The sequence below is a fragment of the Semicossyphus pulcher genome, unplaced genomic scaffold (genome assembly GCF_022749685.1).
Source record: "Semicossyphus pulcher isolate SPU_LCO1_2020_fin unplaced genomic scaffold, fSemPul1.0.p SCAF_4, whole genome shotgun sequence".
NCBI classification, from domain to species: Eukaryota; Metazoa; Chordata; class Actinopteri; order Labriformes; family Labridae; genus Semicossyphus; species Semicossyphus pulcher.
This window is the reverse complement of record NW_027211715.1, coordinates 5,557,172-5,576,835: the sequence shown is the minus strand read 5'-3', so window position 1 is coordinate 5,576,835 and position 19,664 is coordinate 5,557,172. Positions and strand designations below refer to the sequence as shown.

General features: G+C 40.6%; 1 protein-coding gene across 3 annotated transcripts; it reads right to left on the bottom strand.

The window, feature by feature from the left end:
* Positions 1-1,262: 1,262 nt before the first annotated feature.
* Positions 1,263-17,687, bottom strand: hdlbpa (high density lipoprotein binding protein a). 3 transcript variants are annotated; one of them, XM_069679490.1, is made up of 28 exons: positions 17,617-17,687; positions 15,055-15,126; positions 12,471-12,585; positions 12,215-12,384; positions 10,700-10,915; positions 10,411-10,617; positions 10,101-10,316; positions 9,790-9,996; positions 9,597-9,704; positions 9,411-9,515; positions 9,247-9,325; positions 8,998-9,137; positions 8,814-8,918; positions 8,595-8,708; positions 8,371-8,457; positions 8,157-8,288; positions 7,841-8,059; positions 7,189-7,410; positions 6,865-7,083; positions 6,591-6,729; positions 6,356-6,507; positions 6,064-6,168; positions 5,838-5,972; positions 5,448-5,591; positions 5,119-5,298; positions 3,001-3,117; positions 2,772-2,912; positions 1,263-2,682 (listed from the first exon to the last, which is right to left on the bottom strand). In XM_069679490.1, exons 3-28 carry the CDS (start codon positions 12,544-12,546, stop codon positions 2,593-2,595), a joined length of 3,825 nt encoding a protein of 1,274 aa, XP_069535591.1. In that variant the 5' UTR covers positions 12,547-12,585; positions 15,055-15,126; positions 17,617-17,687; the 3' UTR covers positions 1,263-2,592. The 3 variants fall into 3 exon arrangements, with proteins under 3 accessions (XP_069535591.1, XP_069535593.1, XP_069535592.1); XM_069679492.1 differs by having other exon boundaries at positions 6,356-6,504; XM_069679491.1 differs by having other exon boundaries at positions 15,055-15,159; positions 17,617-17,671.
* Between the last annotated feature and the right edge of the window lie 1,977 nt (positions 17,688-19,664).

Sequence of the window (19,664 nt, the reverse complement as noted above, 5' to 3'; positions counted from 1 at the left end):
AGCTTACTAGCTAGTGCAGCGCGCGGTAGCTAGCTTTAACTAATCCCCGTTGATAGCTAGCATTAGCAAAATTGCCATTAGCTGGCTAATTTTCTATTTTGAATCCAAAAGGTTTCAAATTCACTTCAAATTATCGTTCCAAACATAAATAAATAACAAGATGACAAGATTGTGCAAAGGTTAGCACATAAAAAGGTCAACTACTGTTAATTGAAGTGTGCCAACTTGACCTTTCTAACCGTTGGTGAGGGCGTTACACTTGCTTTGGTCAATCAGACTGAATGACGTTTACCAGCATAAGAGGAGCCTTTTTCATTAATTGGATACCTCAAAAGTATTGATGAAATTCACTTAAATTAGCTGTAGTTGTTTATAGCAGGCAGGTTTAATACATCATAAAAATATTCGTCATCTCCCTGAGTATTACATACCTCCCTTTAGATTTGTATCATCCTCATGACAAAGTAAGTCACTAAAAGTGTAATATATCAAAGAAAAGACTGCCATTACACATACTTGTATATTATTTTTCTATTAGTCACTGTTTCTTTACGTTTAATTCTCATACACCTCATATTTTTATATTTCACATAATAATGCTCTGATGTTACTTTAATTTTTGTATCTAGCAATAGAATTCCCTTCAGCAAATTCATGCTCTCCCTGATATTGACCACCTTTCGTCTGCATATGAGATAAGGTGTGGGTCAAAAGATTAATACAGTATGTTCATATTTTCTCTTGCGGTTTATAATAAATACATTTACAAAATATTTTATTGGCTTGAGTTTACACAAATGTGTGAGAGAGAAGTAAAACCTTAGTTTACAATCAATATTTTATTTTGAGTATAAACTGTCTGCTGTCTCACTGAAGTCATTTTAAATTTGGATTACAGGACATATAGCAGCATTTAACAGTTCGAAGTGTGTGTTTGGTAAGAAAAGGCCCTTTCTCACTGGCATTTATCCTATCACAAACCATAAATAACGTAATACAGTGAAATGAATGCAGTATATGGCCAATTCTATAATATCTTATCTTTTCAGATTAAAAGTCCTTATCGATCTGGTATGTCCATTGATATCTTAAAGCACTCATCTGTTGCATCACCCTTTTGGGACTGTTCACAACCAAACATCATGCCATAGCTTCAGCCTTGTAATGTGCCTTACTTACCAATTTTGTTCACTTTAGGTTGATTTGATTTGTACAAGAAAATGAGTAGCTTTACTTTCAACAAAAGACTCATGTAGATGGGCAAAAGAGATTTTCGATTTTTATTGACTTTTTGGACAATTTCTTTTCCAGTGTCATCCATAACCGTTCACTTCAATGGTAATTGCATAATCTTTCATTCAATGCTAGAAGGATATAAACCAAGGTAGGCTGATGCTAGATGTTGAATTAGCAGCTAGCACGCTAAATCTGCACTCCTCTGGCAAATTAAACTAATTACAATAACTGGGGGGTTGAAATGTTCCAAGAGCTTTCAAAGGAACAATTACCATACCTCCCAGCTGTCCATTAAAATGCACCTAGACATCATCTCTACTTGGTTTGTATCTTTCTAGTTGTAAGGCTGATAAAAAGGGCCATTGCTATTTAACAGAACAATCTGCATAGCAACTGGAAGACAAAGGGACTGGACACTGACCCAATACAGAGGATGAGTAACACAGGACATCACTAGACAGATAGTTGGCACAAGATGGTCTGCTGTTTTGCTCACAAACACAGTCATTATTTTTGTAGAGTGATTTACTTTTGAATGTCAAAAGAGTTCATTCGACAGTTAGTGTGAGGTTTGATACGTTGGAGCTCTAGGCCTAGTGTTGTAAGACGTTTAGTTCTGGCATGATCTCCAAGCATCTGGCAGTTTGAATGTGTTGCCATTCTGCAGTGGCTGAAACCGCTTTCCCCCTCAGTAAAGTATACCAATTCATAAGGCTACAAGGTACGTGCCACTACTTGACCATATTCACAGAAGCACAGCTAAGCAAATGGAAAGATGTGACAGAGGACAACCACTACAGAGTGCCTGAGGGCTAAGGACTGACAATTTTCACTCAGCTACATGAGTAAAAGCAGGAGGGGGGTGGGTTACTGAAACAGCTGGCCCCTTGATGGTCAGACATCATGTCTGAACATGTCACCAGCAGTAATTCAATCCCTTTCCCCCACCCTGCGAAGGCAACTAAGATAAGGGCAGCTCGAAAAAAACAGATGTCTGGCCACCTTTGAATTTGGTATAACAGTTCAAACCACAATGAAATGTCAGCTCTAATCAACACTTAAATGTCAGTCTTTTACAGACTGGAGACTTAACCGCAACATCTGTCACATTTTCTTTTTTTTAGCGTAGGACAGTATCATTTAATGCAGATACAAAGCTCACAAGTCAATTACAGTATCTGAAAGCACTTTTAGACTGATGAATCTGCAAGCGCAGACCGGGTTAAGTACACAGAGAAGGATGACGTTCTCAGAACTGAAGACTTTTAGGGTCAGCGGTCAGTCCAGGTCAAGAGGGGGACAATGAAGGGGAAGATTGTGTCCGGTTGAGTTCGGGCCCATCTGTAGCAGCACGGCTTAGAAGCGCTTGGGTCCCCAGGGGGAGGCCTTGGTTGCCACTGGGGCTCCAAAGCTGGGGAAATCTTCAGAGCTGCTCATATCAGGGGCCTACAAGTACAAAAAAAACAGGGATTAAGAAAGGAAGGTGTGACCAATTCTAATTTCAAACAGTGTCAGGCTTGTTGGAAAAGGCTCACCTTCTCATTGCCAGTGGCCCAGGGAGCCTCCCTCACCACAAAGCCTTTGGATGGTCCACGTTGTTCATCCATGGCAGCAGCGCTTCCCCCATGAGGCCTCATGTAAGCCATCTTAGCCTCATTCTCCACAACATCTGCCATCTGAGAAAATAAGGACTGTAAACATCACAGGCATTTTCGTACTATCAAACGCAAATATTTAGCACGTGTGATGCACAGAAAAGCTTACATATTCCTCTTCCAGGTTAAGCAGGTGGTCGATGGCTTCATCCACAAGCTCAGGGCGACCTGTGACTGTTACAAGGTTTGGGTCTGCAGCTCCGCTCTGGGGAAACCTGAGATCAACCTAAAAAAGAGGGATACCAAACAAAGTCAAAGACTGAATGCCCCAAGTGATTAAACAAAACATCAAAACATCAAAACAAGAAAACATGGTGACAAAAAAGACCTGATTAAAATGTATTTTTAGGAGATAAATCTCAATCAGAATTGGGGTTTATTGCCAAGTAGGTTTACACTTAAAAAGGAGTTTTGGCGATTTTGGTGCAGAACAATTAAAACAGAACTAGAATAAAAATAAGTAAAAGTTGCGTTGCCTCTGTCAGGTATCCCCACCAAGGGCACAATCTGAACCTATCAAACAGAGTTGGGCTGTAATGGGTCTAACCCTGCATTCCATCTTGAACGCCTACAGACATGTTGGAAAAAGCCTGTTGCTAAGCTTGTTCATGTTTAGCTGTTGCAAGAGAGAGATCTGATGGGATTACAATCCACCTTCCCAAACCAGCCCCAGTGGGGAATCATCTGTGGCCCCAGACACACCAAACAGCCTTCATCACCACTAGTTCTTTGATGTCCGACAGTTGTGTCTCCTCACGTCTTATGTGTCTGGGCTGAGAAGTCGCACTTGAACACAGCGCAAAGACTACTAGCACACGCCCTCTGCAACTGCATGAGAGGAAATAACCCTCCATACCAACAGGTGGCAGAAGTGTGTGTGGGTCATTCAAAGAGGGAAACCTGAAGACGTGGGACTGATTAGGATTAGCCTGCCATTTTTACACCATTCTCACTCACCACTCAGAAGTAACTACATTACAAAGTGTCTAAATGAGAATGTCCGACAAAAGGCTGCAAATGGCACTGGTGTTGTCAGCCTTTGATATTTTGCTGGTGAAAGAAGAAAGGACTAGTTGTTTACTTGCTTTTCTACTTCGGCTGGCTCTCACCTTAGTGAATCAGTGCATTTCTAGGGTGATTTCTCTAACCAATGTATTAGAAGGGCACTAAGGGACATCAACTGCAGTGGTTCTCAACTGGTCTAGCCTCAGGTCCCACCACCACCTCCTTAATGACAAATATCTGAAATCTTTCAACCACTCAAATGTATTTCATGAAAAATGGCGCAGTTTGGACCCGAGATGGAATGAAACATCACAAAACACAACAGTTTGATAGTCAAGCAAAATGACCATCAGGTGGCACTGCATAAGAGGACAATATTCCCTCTACAAATCATTCAATTAACAGCCATTTTTTTTAACAGCAATAAACTAAAGAGTGCAACATAAATGCAACTACTGTAGGGCTCATCAAGTTTCAGGAATGTAGGATAGAATCAGTGGATACATGGAGTGTGAATAAACTACACTACTACTGCACCTGTGTCCTTCAAGCGCAGCATAGACTTTTTGGCAACATTTTAATTTTCCAAGCACACATCTGCAACCCAATGAAAACAACTGCACAACCCACTTTTGGGTCCCAACCCACCAGCTGAGAATGGATCTACTGTATCACATCAGTATATGAATTTTATTCGCTAAAATTTGATCACTTCTGCTTTGACAGATTCACTGCAGAAACTGGTTGTTCACACAAGCCAAGCCAATTATAACGTTTTTCTTTTATAACACTTATACTGTTCATATATTACTAATATGCTTCATAATGTTACCAAGAAGAATAAGCACTGGTAGGTTTGTTTTCTGAGGATTTAGCACACTTTCCTGACATGAGCTGCATGCACAAATACCATAAGGGGACACACACACACACAGTAATGAAGACAATATAAATCGTTTCCAGCTCCGTGTTGTCGGGTGCATGAACCCCAGTATACCAGCTTAAAGTTTTGAACTTAAATTGTTGATGCTAAAAACTGGCTGCCCTACAACTTAAGCTTAACTCTGTATGTTACAAACTAATAGTAACCATAATGTTTCCCAGTGGAGAAGTCATGTTAAGAAGCTGCAAGTCCGGATAATGCCAGATAAGAATGTGGTTATTGGTGTTGACAGAGTGAAAGCTCAAAAACATCCCCCCCTCATCCTTTCAGGTGCCTCACCTTAAACTCATCCATGATCTTGCGGATGCCCTTGCCGCGGGCTCCGATGATGCGGGCATGGACCCTGCTGTCCAGGGTGATGTCCTCAGAGATCATCTCTTCCAGCTCATCAACGATAGCCTGGATGGCATCTCGTGCTGCTATGGCTTTGTGCTCATACCCTGTAATAGTAATCTGATCCTGTGGACAAACAGAAGCAGATATAATTTTCTCCATTAGTGTTCTCATGCGTTTATGTATGAACAGGTTATTTAGCACCATCTGCTGTGCAGATAGAGAACATGCACTTTTATCCTTTAGTATTTTTATCTGTGTTAAAAGTGCCATACCTGGTTTTCATCATTCTTCTCCGGGAACTGGATGTTAACATCATGTTCAGTGCGGATGTTTGTTATAATGGCACCCTTGCGGCCAATGATTTTGGGGTGATACTTGGGGTCCACAGTGATGGTCAGCTTGAAGCTCCTTAGTGCCTGTAGATGGAAAGATATTCTGGGTTAGAAGGTTAATGAGCTTGAGACCAACAAATGCTGGAACAAGTGGCCAATTAACTACCCAGGGAAAAGTTAATAATTAAGTTCTTTCCTCATTCGAGGTCATCGGTTGTAGGTTGTAGCCTTAAAGGTAATCTCAAAGATAACTTAGCTGCTCCAAAAAGAGCATGTGTGAAAACACAACTGCAGAATACCACAGGACAGAGTTACACCAAAAACACTAACCCGATCCTCCTGCTCGGCCTGCAGCTCTTTGACGCGCTCCAAGAGACCCTCTTTGGCGCGGTCGAGGTGATTGGCCAAGCCGGTGATGGCGATTTTATCGGACTGCTGGTCAGGAGCAGGCACTTGAATATTAACCTGGAGGCAGAAAGTGATGTGATTCAGAATAAGCAGCAAAATCAAAACAGATTGTGCATCCATGTGTCAGCTCAAAATCTGTTACACGCACCTCAAATTCATCCATCATCTTGCGAATTCCACTTCCTTTCTGTCCAATGATGTAGCGATGAAGCTCAAAAGGCACTTCCACCTCAATAGTGACAGGAACCAAGGCCTGAGGAAAGGAGGCAGATAGGGAAAAACTATTTAGGAGAAATAATATCTGTTACATTGCATTATAATGAATTCATTCAGCTAACCATTTCATTTTAGAATATTAACTGGACAATAATCTCTGCATAAGAAAATCTTATATTTATGACTGCTGATAACTCTGTTGCAGATGAGGTATGAATACTAACCTTCAATGCCTCCACAGCAGCATCACAACGCTCCTTACGTCCAGAAATCACAATCACGTCACACTTTTTGGGTGCATTTGGATCGACGGGTTCCTTCACTTCTCCATTGGCTTCTCCATTCTCCTGAATGGGGGCCTCAGCGGGAGGAGCTGCTATAAGAGTGAATAAAACAAAGTGATGAGACTAAAAATAATGCAAATAAAGACTTTCTTCAGGATTCATACTGATCCTTTACCTTGTGGGTCCTCACGCTCTGGGAACTTAATCTGTACATTATGATCCCTGGTGATCTGCTGGATTCGTGAGCCCTTGGGACCCATGATGGAACGGTGGAACTTCTGCGCAATCACACACTCAATGGTCACTTGAGCATCCTGGAAAAGATAATGTTCGAATGGGAGAAAAAAAAAAACAGAAGGCAATAAGGTTAGATTTCAAACAGATGTGGGGAAAAAAGAAAAACAGGTTTGTTTTGTTAGATGATCTTCATTGTGTGTGTATCTACTAACCAAGTCCTCAACAATCTCCTGCATGCGCTTTTTGGCTGCTTCCACACATTCTTTGGCTCCTTTCAGGGTGACCTTCTCACTCTGAGAACCGGTGCGAGGGAAGCTCACCATCACACCACCGTACTCATCGGCAAGGTCCCGGAGGACTTGGCCACGGCGGGCCACAAAGTAGCGATGATGCTTTGGATCGACGATCATGTTATCCTCAACCACATTGTCCTGTAACCAAAAAGTTAAATATGTTTAGTATTTGGTGACTTCAAGAGACATACATAGCAGGACAATGGAAGGATAAGGCTTTCAGAAATATATTTAAAGTCTTACCAAGCTCCTGATGAGTTCCTCCAGCTCCTTCTGGGCCTCACGCACTGCTTCTTCAGTGCCGATCACAGTGATGAGTTCCTGGTCTTTGTCGTCTGCGGTGGGGAAGATGATCCTGGCTCCGGTACTGTCACGAACCTTACGGATGTTTCCGCCACCTTTCCCGATTAGGAACTTGTGGTATTCAGGCTTTGCACGCAGCTCGGCAGTATGACTCTTTGTTTGCTGTGTAAAAACATTTTAAAAAATGATTTCTACAACAACAAATGTATTACAAGTCAACCTTAATTACAATGGTTAGCGAAGACGATGCTCTTTTTAAATTTACTAACAGATGGAAAATCCCTCCATGCTCAACTAAATTTAAAAAGTTTTAATGGGCTTTACATGATTTAATCTTCAGGGAGAAAACTGCAGCAACCAAACACATTTCAAACATAATTTCACTAGCTATGCACATGACACCAGCTATGCACAAGCCTGCTGTTTATCTTTTGACAGCTGAAAAGAGTTCTCAGCATGCGGTAATGTACAACCACTGAGCCACAGAAGTCGCTTTTTTTAACCCTCCCTCTATGTCCCTGTCAAATGGCTGCCAGTTTAGCGAGGTCAGCAGAAGTTCATTTATGTTATCATTAATGACATTTACACAAACCTTCTCCTCTGCCAAGGCGAGCAGCTGCTGCTTGGCTTTCTCCACCTCCTCTATGGGGCCTCGGATGGTGACCTTATCAATCCCTGAACCCTCAGTGGGGAAGTGGATGTGCACGCCGCCACACTCCTCCATGATTGAGCGCACAAAACGGCCCTTTGACCCAATCAGGGAGTTGTGCAGCTTGGAGGGAATGGAAACCTCCAACTCTGAGATGTTGGCCTGTGTACAAAGAGGTATTTATAAGGCACGTGTACAAAATTAGGACCCATCTGCCAAAGTTATAAAGAGAATATGAAACATCCTTTGACAAGCTTACCAGCTCCTTCTGAATGGCCAAGATGCGATTTCTTGCAGCCTCGCAGTTGGCCTTCTTTCCAGTGATGACAATCATCTCAGAGTTGCTGTTCTCAGCAGGCAGGTCAATTTTTGTGCTAGTTTCCTCCCGAATCTAAAAAGTAAACAAAATAATTGGTCAAATCAATATCACACAGACTTAACTTAACATTAAATCTCTTTGAAATAAACGGTACCTTCTTGATATTTGATCCTCCTTTCCCAATTATGTTTCTGTGGAACTGCTTGAAGATGGGGACTGAGACAGAAAAGCTGTTCTCCACCTGACAAAAGATGATAACTCAAAGTTAACACTCATCTAGACTAAAGTTATTATAGATGCCAAATTAAAATCTTTAAACAATCAGCCAAGCAGGTTTTCACAGACAAGGAATTTGTAACTTAATACAGCGTGATTTACCATTTCAGCCACTATCTTCTGCATGAACTTTGCACATTTTTCCACCTCAGTTCGTGGGCCCCTAAGTTGGACGATGTCACTTTTCTGTGCTGGGTCGGGGAAGTTGATGATGACCTGGAACAAGTATTATCAGAGGAGTCATTAAAATACTCTTAATGGGTTCAGTAGAGACAAACTACCACCATCGCATATATGCAAACACCAGCTGCTTCAACCTACCTCTGGGAATTTGTCGCGCACTTCTTTTATCTTCTCCCCCTTTTGGCCAATAATGGCTCTGTGAAAACGCTGTTCAATGATCAGGTCCTTTGTACGCTCATTCTCCTGCAAGAGAGGGTATGATTAATAAAACATCAGGATCCTTTATGCAGCATCTTGTCTATAAACTCTAGTTTGTAATCACCATGCGTGACGCAAGCTCAAGCAGCTCCTTCTTGGCTTCCTGCACACCCTGGGGATCCCCCTCGATACGGATGAGGTTGCTCTTCTCGTTGTCGGGAGGGATGCGGACAGTCACCTTGTGCAGCTCTTTGATACGGTTGACTATTGAAAAACAAAAATAATGTATTGTTTGACAAGGATGCTCATGCAGATTTCGTTCCACTGTTGCAGGATTGCACAAAAGCGTTTTTAAAGTAAAAGCTGTACTCACTGTTAACACCTCCTTTTCCAATCAGGTGTCTGTGGAATTTGGGATCAACGCTGATCTCGGTGTAGTCCATACGGCTTACCTTTGAGGAGGAAGAATAAAAGTCCTTTACATTCTGCATCATCTTACATAAGAGGAACCATTTTGATTGGTAACTCAATACTTACCAAATCTGTAACAATGGCTTCAATCTGACTCTGAACCATCTGCACGTCTTTGGTTGGGCCCTCCAGGGTGATCTTATCTTCTCCCTCAGTGAACTCAATGTGCACCTATAATCCAAAATGATAGAATAAATAAGAGGTTACAAAATTTAAAGTGCTATGGTTAAAAAAATCCATCATTCAACTAACCTTGGGCATTTGTTGGGTGATCTTGGCCAAGTTCTGTCCCTTCTTGCCAATAATGAAACGATGAAGCCAAGAAGGAGCTGACACCGAGGAAACAGTGTAGCTGTTTGCCTGCCAAAGGAAACGTGTTCTTTAAGCTACTCCTCATTACTTTTTAACAATTACGATTACAGGGTACTATTAACACTTTCTATACCTTGGCGTAAACTTCAGTGAGGGCCTGACCCAGGCGGTCCGGCTCCCCACGAAGGATGACAGTTTCTGAGCTGCTGTCAGATGGTGGGATTTCAACTGAGACACCAGTTTTCTCCAGGATCTCCTGCAGGGTGTTTCCCTTGGGGCCAATCACATACTTGTGCTGAGATTTCTTCACCTCCACTGCAATGGTGGTGGCATTCTTCTTCTGCAATACAAATGGTAGTGGATCAGAGACTTAGAAGTCAATGGTGTGGCAAAGTTTCAGTTTCAACACCAACTTTGCATCTTTCTATTTTGATTTATTTTTACCTTTTCTTCAGAAACCTTCTTGATCATAGCCACAGCAAGGGCCACCTGCTCCTTTTCCCCAGTGATGACAATCTCCGTCTTGTTCACACTTGGAGGGGGGACATTAATGCGGGCACCGGTCTCCTGCATCATCTCTCCTACCAGTTTATTGTAGGCACCGGTGATGAAGGGGTGGTACACCTTGTCGATGTTCACCCTCTCCACAGCACGCTTGTCCTGAAAGAGAAGGAGTTGCAGAGGGAAACATGAAGTTCAATTCCTGTGATATCTGGGACAAATCCTAATGAAGACATTGGTTGTCTGAGGTTACCTGCTCAGCAGAGATCAACAGGATCTCATGCTTGGCCTTCTCCAGGCCCTCCTTGGTACCAGAGATCTTGATCTGGTTGCTGGGGTCGTCAGGTCGTGGGATCTGGATTTTGGTGGCAGTCTTGAGCTCCAGCTCCTGAAGCTTCTCCCCGTTCTTGCCGATGACAAAACGATGGTGCTCCTTGGGGATGGCAACAGTAGCTGAGGCCTGTTAGAGTGAAAATGTACAGTTAGAAATATTTCCATCAACTTATGATAGCTTGTAAATTTAGAAAGACCAAGCTCCTTACCTGAGTCTGCAGTCGGGACACAATCTCCTTGCGGGCCTTCATCACAGCATCTAGCTTTCCAGAAACCATGATGGAGAGACCCTGATCTTTTGCCAAGGAGAGTTCCAGGTGGGCGCCGGTCTTATGCATGATGTCCACGCAGACCTTAGCTTGATCTCCTTCCCCAAACTGGTTGATGTCCTTGTACTTGCGCTCCTCTAGCGGCACATGGAAAACCTAGTTTATGTGGAAAAAGAAAAATGTAATGAATTTAATGTGACCAACAGTTGCTTCATTTGCTCTGCTTTTGCACAGGTTTGTAACGATGGATTGTTCAGCTGCAACAACCTCAGAACTAATAAAGGAGGTGCTTGATCCTACAAATGCATACAAAATGAACACAAACTGTGTGGTCAAACACATGTGAATAGGTCCTATAAAATAAAAAAGCAAAACTGAGGCAAGTAGGTATTTACAGTCAGAACTTCAATAATATATTTTATGAGCTTATTCAAGTTATCCTGATGTTCTAGTGGGGAATTTCTAGATCTCATTAGCTCTCTTTTACGGAACAGGGAATCGACACAGGCAACGTATTTGGAACGTATTTTTGACACGTGTGTGCCGGGACAGAACCGCTCCATTGTTATTCAATGCTACAATCTCCACCAGCCGCGTATGCTACGCAAGCGGGCGTGATACACAAGTAATTTTCTGCTGCTCAGTTCAAGTCTATTTTTCCCCACTGCTGCGCGTCAGCAAACTTATGGCTGTGCATGTCTATTTGGTGACCTCACATAATTCCCCATCACACCTCGGCCAACCTTCAGCCTAAGCAGAGGTCTAATCAGCCAGATTAACTGAAAACACCTGTGTGGGGAGACAGGGCATTAAGCCCTAATCACCAGCAAGGAGAAAACCACAGTAGACAGACAGACATATCAATTTCTCCACCAACGGGGCTTCGATAAACCGTAGTGCAATAAATCAGACGCGCTACATTTTCTATACATCTTTTATCTTCTGCACTTACTGTCACTTCTCCAACTTCACATAATGACTGAATTCAAATGTCGACACTCTGGCCTTGCTGACTCAGCCCTCTTCACTTAAAAAATAAAATTCATTTTGAAAAGATACTTCTAAATATTTATGTAATTTGATGTAGCTGAGTAATAGTTCTGGCCCACATAAATTGAGTACTGTTTTAAAGGATTATCATTTTAGACGTTCATGGTCCTTTTTTTTGTTGTTGTTGTTTATTAGTAATAGATGAGTTTTTGGTCCACAATTCGAATATTTACAATGTTGTGTACCAGGCAAACTCTCTGGAAGTGTGTAGAAAGGCCCCATGTCAACTGTGTGAATAGTGGGTTTAACTGCCTTCAGCACTCACAGGATTCTGGTAAAGGCCAGAAATTAGGTAAATGCTTAAAGGCATATTGGGAAATGTAGGATACCACTACTACATACCACATAACAAGTTGGATGTGGAAATGCACACAATTTTTGGTAGCAACTTTGAAAATGTTATACCTGGGTGATAATAGAAGACTTGAGTGGACGGATCTTGGATGTCCATGCGTTAGCAGTTTCCTGGGTCCCCTCAGGTGAGGCCGCCTTCTCAGGCAGAGGTGGGAAGGCATCCTTGTAGGTAGGAAGGGCTTCCTCCTCCTCTACAGTGCTGGTTCCTGCCACACCAGCAGCTGAGAAAGAAAACATTTGAGTCAACTTATGTCTGGGATGGCATGTTCCTAATCAAGTTTGTTCTTAAAAATTCAAAAAAACTCACCACCACTCTGCTCTGGCAAGAGCCCATTGCGGTGCTCATTGAAGCTTTCCTGCGTAAGTACAGCGACTGAGCTCATGGTCAAAATCCCACGTTAACACAGAGTCCGAGTGTGCCACTGAAAGGAAAGAGGACAACATCTTTCAGCAACACAATGAGCATGATATTTTTAAAAAAGGCCCTAGAACCTGTTTTCTATGTGTGAAGACTCTCTGCCAAAGGTGTCTTTCCTTTTTGTATGAAGTTGGCAGGGCTTCATTGGAAAAAGTACTGAGGAGTTCCAGTACGTCTACATCTATGTCAAATACTTACATGGACCAATTTGATTTATCATCATTTGTTTACGTCTCAAGCATTGTCACCACACCCACACACCTGACAAAGCAGCCAGTTTTTGGTATGTGAAACTCTTGTTAAACAATACATAGAACTCATTTTTCTAAACTCTAACTATTTGTTGCTCATTTAGTTGGAAATGTGCAATGTTTAGCAACCACGCTTTCAGTGGCTTTAAAATAAGTCAACTATATTTTTTCGACTTTATTATTTCCAAAGTAAAGAAGTAATTTTTATCTTGTCTTATCTTATCTTAATGTCTAGTATCAATCAATCTGTTGAAGTTTACGTGTAATAACCGATAAATAATTAATCATCACTCCTAATTATGTTATGGCCAATCTGGGGGATATAACCAATTACTGTTAGCACTGTTCAAATATTTTGTTCCTTTAATAATTTGAGCTTACATAGACTCACTTGTCATGATTGCTAAAACTAGATCAACAAGGCCATTGTATGAAAGGTGAAGTGTCACATGCTCAGGTATACAAGCTTATCATAGCTGGACTTTGTGATTTTCACCATTATCTAATCTACCTTGATCAAAAGAAGCCATGTGCCACTAAGTAATCACACTTCTTGTCACTCTACCTCGTCAGCAGTGTGTTAATGTGTGCCGAGACTGTGAGTGGTAAGTAAAGAGATAATACTTAGCACCACAAAGAAAACTGGTGTGGGCAGGGCTACAGCTACAGTACATTCTGTCTTTCTAGAAGAAACCAGTTTGACTTCTGTTTGACTGTCTTTGCCCAGTGCTATTCTACGAAGCGTTGCTAAGTGAGTGTGCTCTTAGGTTAAGAGGATTTTTCCCCGATGACCCCTCTGTATGTCCATGTTGAAGAGGATTAAAGCAAAAACCCAGCAACATAAAACGCTGACGGCCTGTCTAGGTGCTTTTACAGGAACAACTCTTTCCATGATAGATTAAACAAAGCCAATCAACCACGCTATGGCATTTATTAAAAAAAAAAAAAAGACTCTTAAGTCATTATGTTTTCTGAAGTTACATAAATCTGGACAAGCTGAATGAATCAGTGAAACTCAATACAACATCAGGATCACTGCTCTGTTTTTCTGGCTGGAAGAGAAACTTCAATTCTAGCCAACAAGAGCAGAGGAATGTGAAGTGTTTTAGGGTGGATTTTGCCCCCAAGCATGCCTAAAATTCACCTGAAAGCCTGAAGAGAAAACCCCTAAGACAGAGACAGAGCTGGTTGATATTAAAAGTCATTCCATAGACCAGATAGGTGTAGGAAATGCAAGTAAAGTTTAAAGATGGTGGAGGTCAGTTTAGCAGTCCGATTCTCCCCCCTACACATCTCAGTACACCCTTTCAGTGGCCTCTTCCTTGTCAGGCTTCATAAACTTAAGGCTGCCCTGCAGTCATTACTTTTTGCAGACCCTGTTGCCAGTTTAATTGTACGTATAACCTGTATTTAAACATTGGCTTGAAAAAGCATCTTTAAACACAAAAAAATCTACATCAAAGTGTGAGCTTTGTGTTGTTGTCACAAGGGTACATTTTTGACCAGATTCTCATGGGGTTTTTTTATATTGGGACACGTGAACAAATTTGTAGAACCATCTAGGCCTATTTAATTTGAAGGTTGGTCTCCCTACTGTGTTGACACCTTTATGGCGAGAGGACATGTAAAATAAACACATCCAAGTCATTCAAGATGGGGGGAAAACAAAGCCACACCAAGGCTAAACAGACTAGGTTACACGTTTTCATTATCTGGGTGACAAAGCACATTTTAACTGTCAGTGTAAGCTAAAATAAATAGTGAATACTAGTTTTTCAGTTGACAAAAGATTTTTTTGTCCTTTAGCTTGGATAAATACTTTCACAAAGTGTGAGGGAAATGGATTGCTGTGAAAATCTAGTGATGTTTCAACAATCTTTTATAGTTAATGGAAACCCTTCACTTAAACTGTCTAAATTCAAAAGACCAATTTTTATAAACTACATATTATCTTTTCTCAGCATTCTTCAGAGATCCAACACCCTAATAATGCTAACAAGGGAAGCATGAGGCGAAATTGACTTGCACTAAACATCATTAAATATCAATATAACTTCCTAAGCAAAAGTGCAGTACATTTTTACTTCAAATTCCCAATCATACTGTAGTAATAAAGCCAATTTCCAGCTTTGGTTCGTGTGGTGAACAAAACAGTATGCTGCTAATGACTTAAGATGGTATTAGTGTCACTGCTCACAATGCTAATAGTTGTCAGAACTTACCAGCTAAATGGTCAGTTACCAGATAATCCGTCCTGTAAAGATGCAAGTTCCCGTCAGCCTGCCAGCTTTTGCCTAGAGACCACAAAGAGAAGGGATCAGTTGAATCTAAAAAAAAAAAACATGGTGTAAGTTTCAAAGACAGACAAGAAATTAATATTTTAGAGGCCTAACTTCGAAAAACTTTGCTCAGAAAGGCTTTTAAAGGGTCATATGTGCATAGAGGAGAAAACTATAGCTTTAGAATCTGTATAATTAATTTGAAATAATGCTTTCGTGTATGAGCCTTGTATCACGTTTCTTTGACTAAAAATTGGTTATTGACTTACCAATAATAATAATTAAGAAGTATTCAGATAAAGATTATGCAAAGAAGCACATTACTGGACTCCAGTCAAGTATCGGTGACACTGGTGCTCAGTCTCCCCTGACAAACATCTGGTTTCTATAATTGAACCCTGCTTAGTTTTTAGACAGAAGGACAGACCTGGCAATTGATGGAGCTGCTGTGGGTGAACCAGGTAAATAGGCTATAGCTCCTTTATTCAAGAGTTGGCAAAACTATACAGTGAATGTTCTGTATAAGAATGGTGTGATTATTAAAGCATGTATGATATGACATGGTGTCTCTTTAGGACATTTGTTTTTTAGTTCAGTAAGCCATAAAGTTCTTTTCCATCCATAATATTCAAAGGCCAATAATGTGTTAACCAAAAAAGCTTGTATGGTGATGGGCACTATAATCAGTCAGGGTTCTTTGCTGTGCATACACAATATTAATGAATTAGGTACTAAATAAGATTTTACTACCTAGCTCCTACTTCAGGTATAGTAGTGTTAGCACAGAGACAACAAAAGCCAGCCTGTTCTTTTTAATATCAATGCAACTAATGACAGATTTTTCCACAACCAGTGTTGCCAGATTGGGCGTGTTTCCGACCACCTGGGCTTCTTTTGATTACCTTGAGGAAAATAGTGCTGGGCTGACAGATGAATTTTGAGTTGCTTCCGTCAACATTTGGCTGGGTTTTGAACACCAAGCAAGCTGTCATTTTGTGGTCAAAAACAAAGATTCCGAGGTTTCCACTCACTCATTGTTTACCCATTTGATTGACATGATTTGCATTCAATCCTATGAATAAAGGGAGGACCAATTTTACTTTGACGTCATTATCATCAACAATGTGATTCTCTTTCTCTTCTCTTTTCCCATTTCTTAATTAGAAATATCAATTCCAATCACATAACAATAATACCTTATTTTAATATTTTTGGTGCATTTGTGTATGCCAATTTGTGTATTTGTTGAACTGCATGCTTTTTGGGTTGCGACAGCATATTTATCAAACATTTTATCTTTGGTTATTTGATGCAGATATGAAGCTTTGCATGCTTATGATCTGTTCTGATCTATTGTGTATGTAATGGTTTTATGGTTTTACACGGATTTCTGGAAAGGTTATGATTTGGGCTTGTAATTGTGTCAGTCAGATCTGGCAACACTGTCCACAACCAGCAGCAGTCTGATAATAGAGAGAGTATTTCCGATGCGTGTAATGAACGTGTGCATTACACAACAGTGATGCCAAGTTGTTTCGCTCATACTACCACGTCATGGGCGCAGTTGTGCGTTAATATGGTGACTAATAATTACATTTTAGTCACGAGCTCCAACCTCAGAAAACAGTCAACAAATGCATCGTAATAAAAATTAGCGTCAGTTTATCTCATCTATGAGGTCATTAATGTTAATGGGCTGCTAACAAGTAGCTAGTTAAAGTCGCTAACGTAGCAGCAGCAAGAGCTAACGTTACACACACATCTCAGATTAAGGTTTTAAATCGTGCGAGTGCTAGCTAACACGATATCAAGTTAACTAGCTGACAGTTGCCAGAGACCCATTACTGTTAGAGCTAGCTGCCCGTCACGTTAGCTTACGTTTTTCAAACATAAAAAATGTCCTGAAATCGAGACAAACTAACATTTTAAAAGAGGCAGTAACGTTAAGATTTGCTGGGTGTTTAGCTAAATCTGTTTGCCTTTTAGCAGCAGTGTAGCAAAATCACTATTACTAGATCCAAAGCCGCAGCTAGTTAGCAAACTTGCTAAAAACTTTGACGACTGTGACACGTAGCTCCTCAGCTAACGTGTAGCTCGGCTCACTCAAACAGCCCTACACACAACTTCAGGCTGTACCTTAGCCAGCTAATGACATTAAGCTAACGCTGGACTGAAAATTCAAACTAACTCTGCCTCACTCATAATCAGGTGTCGTGTCAGTTCTACATAAATTAGCTTACAGGGTCGTAAAAAGTAGAACTGTAGCCTTAGCTCGCAAGCTCATGTTAGCATACAGTTTGTTCTACTAGCTCGCTAAGTCCACGTAGGCATACAGCTGAGCAGGGGAGACATGACACGGAGGCCAGAACATACTGTAACTTAACGTTCAAGGTTCACCAGCAAACTGTCTTTTTAACAAGTACCTCTCTGTAATGCACATGTAAAGTAGAGGTAACATGAAATGGTAGTGCAGTAAAATTCAGTAGAAAACTGTGAAGTACTTACTTATTTTATGTACTCGTCTGCCCTGAAGGTGCAGAAGCTGAGATGAAATTCCACTGGCGAGAAGGTGGGATTGAAGCCTGACGGATATATACCAGAGCCGCCCACCAATCATATCCTCCAACGTCACGTCAAAGAGTCCGGTTACAAATAACTTCTTTTCATTTCCAACAGAGACAGACTCTTGTATAACTTCGCAAGTCGTGTAACATTTCGTATGCAAAGCATGTAAAATGAAATGGTATTCGTGTTTTATTCTCTAGACACATGGAAGGATGTATTTAAATCACCTATAGAGAAAAGTAACATACACCAAAGTCAGTAGGCCTACACCAAATTCAGACATTATTTATTATTAATCAAAATAATTAATGGGCTAATTTCTCATTGTCAGGCTTTAGTGAGCTCAGATAAAGGATGAACCCATGCAATCCATTTTAAGATAACAACCAGGCAAACACAAGCTTGTTGTTGTTGTTGTTATTGTTGGTAATGTGTAATATTCACATGCCAAGCAATCCTGCAGTTTTCTTTAAAGCTACTGTGAGGAACTTTTGGTTTGTATTGATTTTGGCACCCCCTGTGTACAAAGCTTTACCTCTTATTTCTTTGCTGATTTTGTCCTGTACATGCTTAAGTGGTGTTTTTTAACAAATCATTAAAAAAAAGTGCCCTGGAAAATGTAAACAAAGGCAGCGTGTAGTTAATCGCTTCATCTGACACCTACCCCCCACCAGCAGTTTCAGGAATTAAAAGTACCTATATAGAAATAATAAATCTTGTCGCTGCTGGCCTGGTTTGCTTCTGTAGGTTATTTAGAGTAATCAGAATTAATTTCAGTCTGTTTCATAACATAATAGAAAAACCCCACAGGAGCTTTAATAGAATTAACTTCAGTTACTGACTGTTAGAGGGTTTAAATTGACACACAATACCAGCAAAATTAACAGATTCAAAGCCCAGAAAAGTGGACAAAGAAAATCAATTATTGTCCACACATAGACTAAAACACTGGTGTATTCTTATTTACAAGTCTATCTTAGGTATGCTTCCCTCATACCTTCTAAACTACATCAGTCAGAAGAGTGCAGTGGCTTACAATCTTCGGGCCCAGGACCTGTTCTTACTGTCTGTCCCAAAGGCTAGAATTGAACTGGGGAAAAGGCATTCAGGTTTGCTGCTCCCTACACTTGGTTTCACTTGTTGTTTCATGTCTTTTATTGTGTTAGTAATGTATTCTGTGTTATGTTTGTATGAAACTAGACACATGGAAGGATGTGTTTAAATCACTCACAGAGAAAATTAACATACACCAAAGCCAGTACACCAAATTCAGATTTAATTTATTAATCATACATTTTATTATGAGCTAATTTCTTAGTGAGATCAGATCAATGATGACCCCCCCATCCTTTTAAGATAAGGTCCAGGCAAACACAAGATTCTTGTTGTTGCTGTGAATGAGCAATATCCACATGCTTAACAATCCTGCAGTTTTCTTCAAGGACACCATAGGCATGTGCAGAAATTCTTCTCCTAAAACAAGTTCAGTGAGGCTCAATTTCTAGGTCTTATCATTCCTCCTTGCTATTTGTTAATGAACACACTGCACAAGGTCAAGAAGTCTTTAGTTTACTGTGAGTGGACTGCTAAAAACATAAATAATAATAATAAATAGCACCTTGTAAGTGAACTCTAGAACATGCATGTAGGGGTCAAAGGGAGTCCGTTTCTGATCACAGCTTCCAGGAAATGTCTCCTGCCTGAATGCTAAGAACATACTGAAGCAGTGATACTCTTAAACTCTCAACACTCTCTGGCTTCCTTGCACTTAACAGTAATGATTGATAACACAAAGTTAATGTTGTAACATCTCATGATAGCTTCCAACACCAGCTGAGTAAAGCATGCTGAAATGTAAACATAGAAGCCATTTCAATGAGTTTGTTTAGAGCACTGATGAAATCTATGTATATTTATACAGTATATAATGAAAAATATATTCTGTCACTTGAACTGCACACTGGATTTAACCAAAATTTCCATTAGTT

Excerpts from the sequence above, each read along its gene's own strand:
- hdlbpa (XM_069679490.1), bottom strand. The coding sequence starts at position 12,546 with ATGAGCTCAGTCGCTGTACTTACGCAGGAAAGCTTCAATGAGCACCGC. Across the intron at positions 6,730-6,864 it reads AGGAGATTGTTGAGGACTTG|GATGCTCAAGTGACCATTGA; the intron begins GTTAGTAGATAC and ends TATCTTTTCCAG. Across the intron at positions 5,299-5,447 it reads AGAAGAATGATGAAAACCAG|GATCAGATTACTATTACAGG; the intron begins GTATGGCACTTT and ends GTTTGTCCACAG.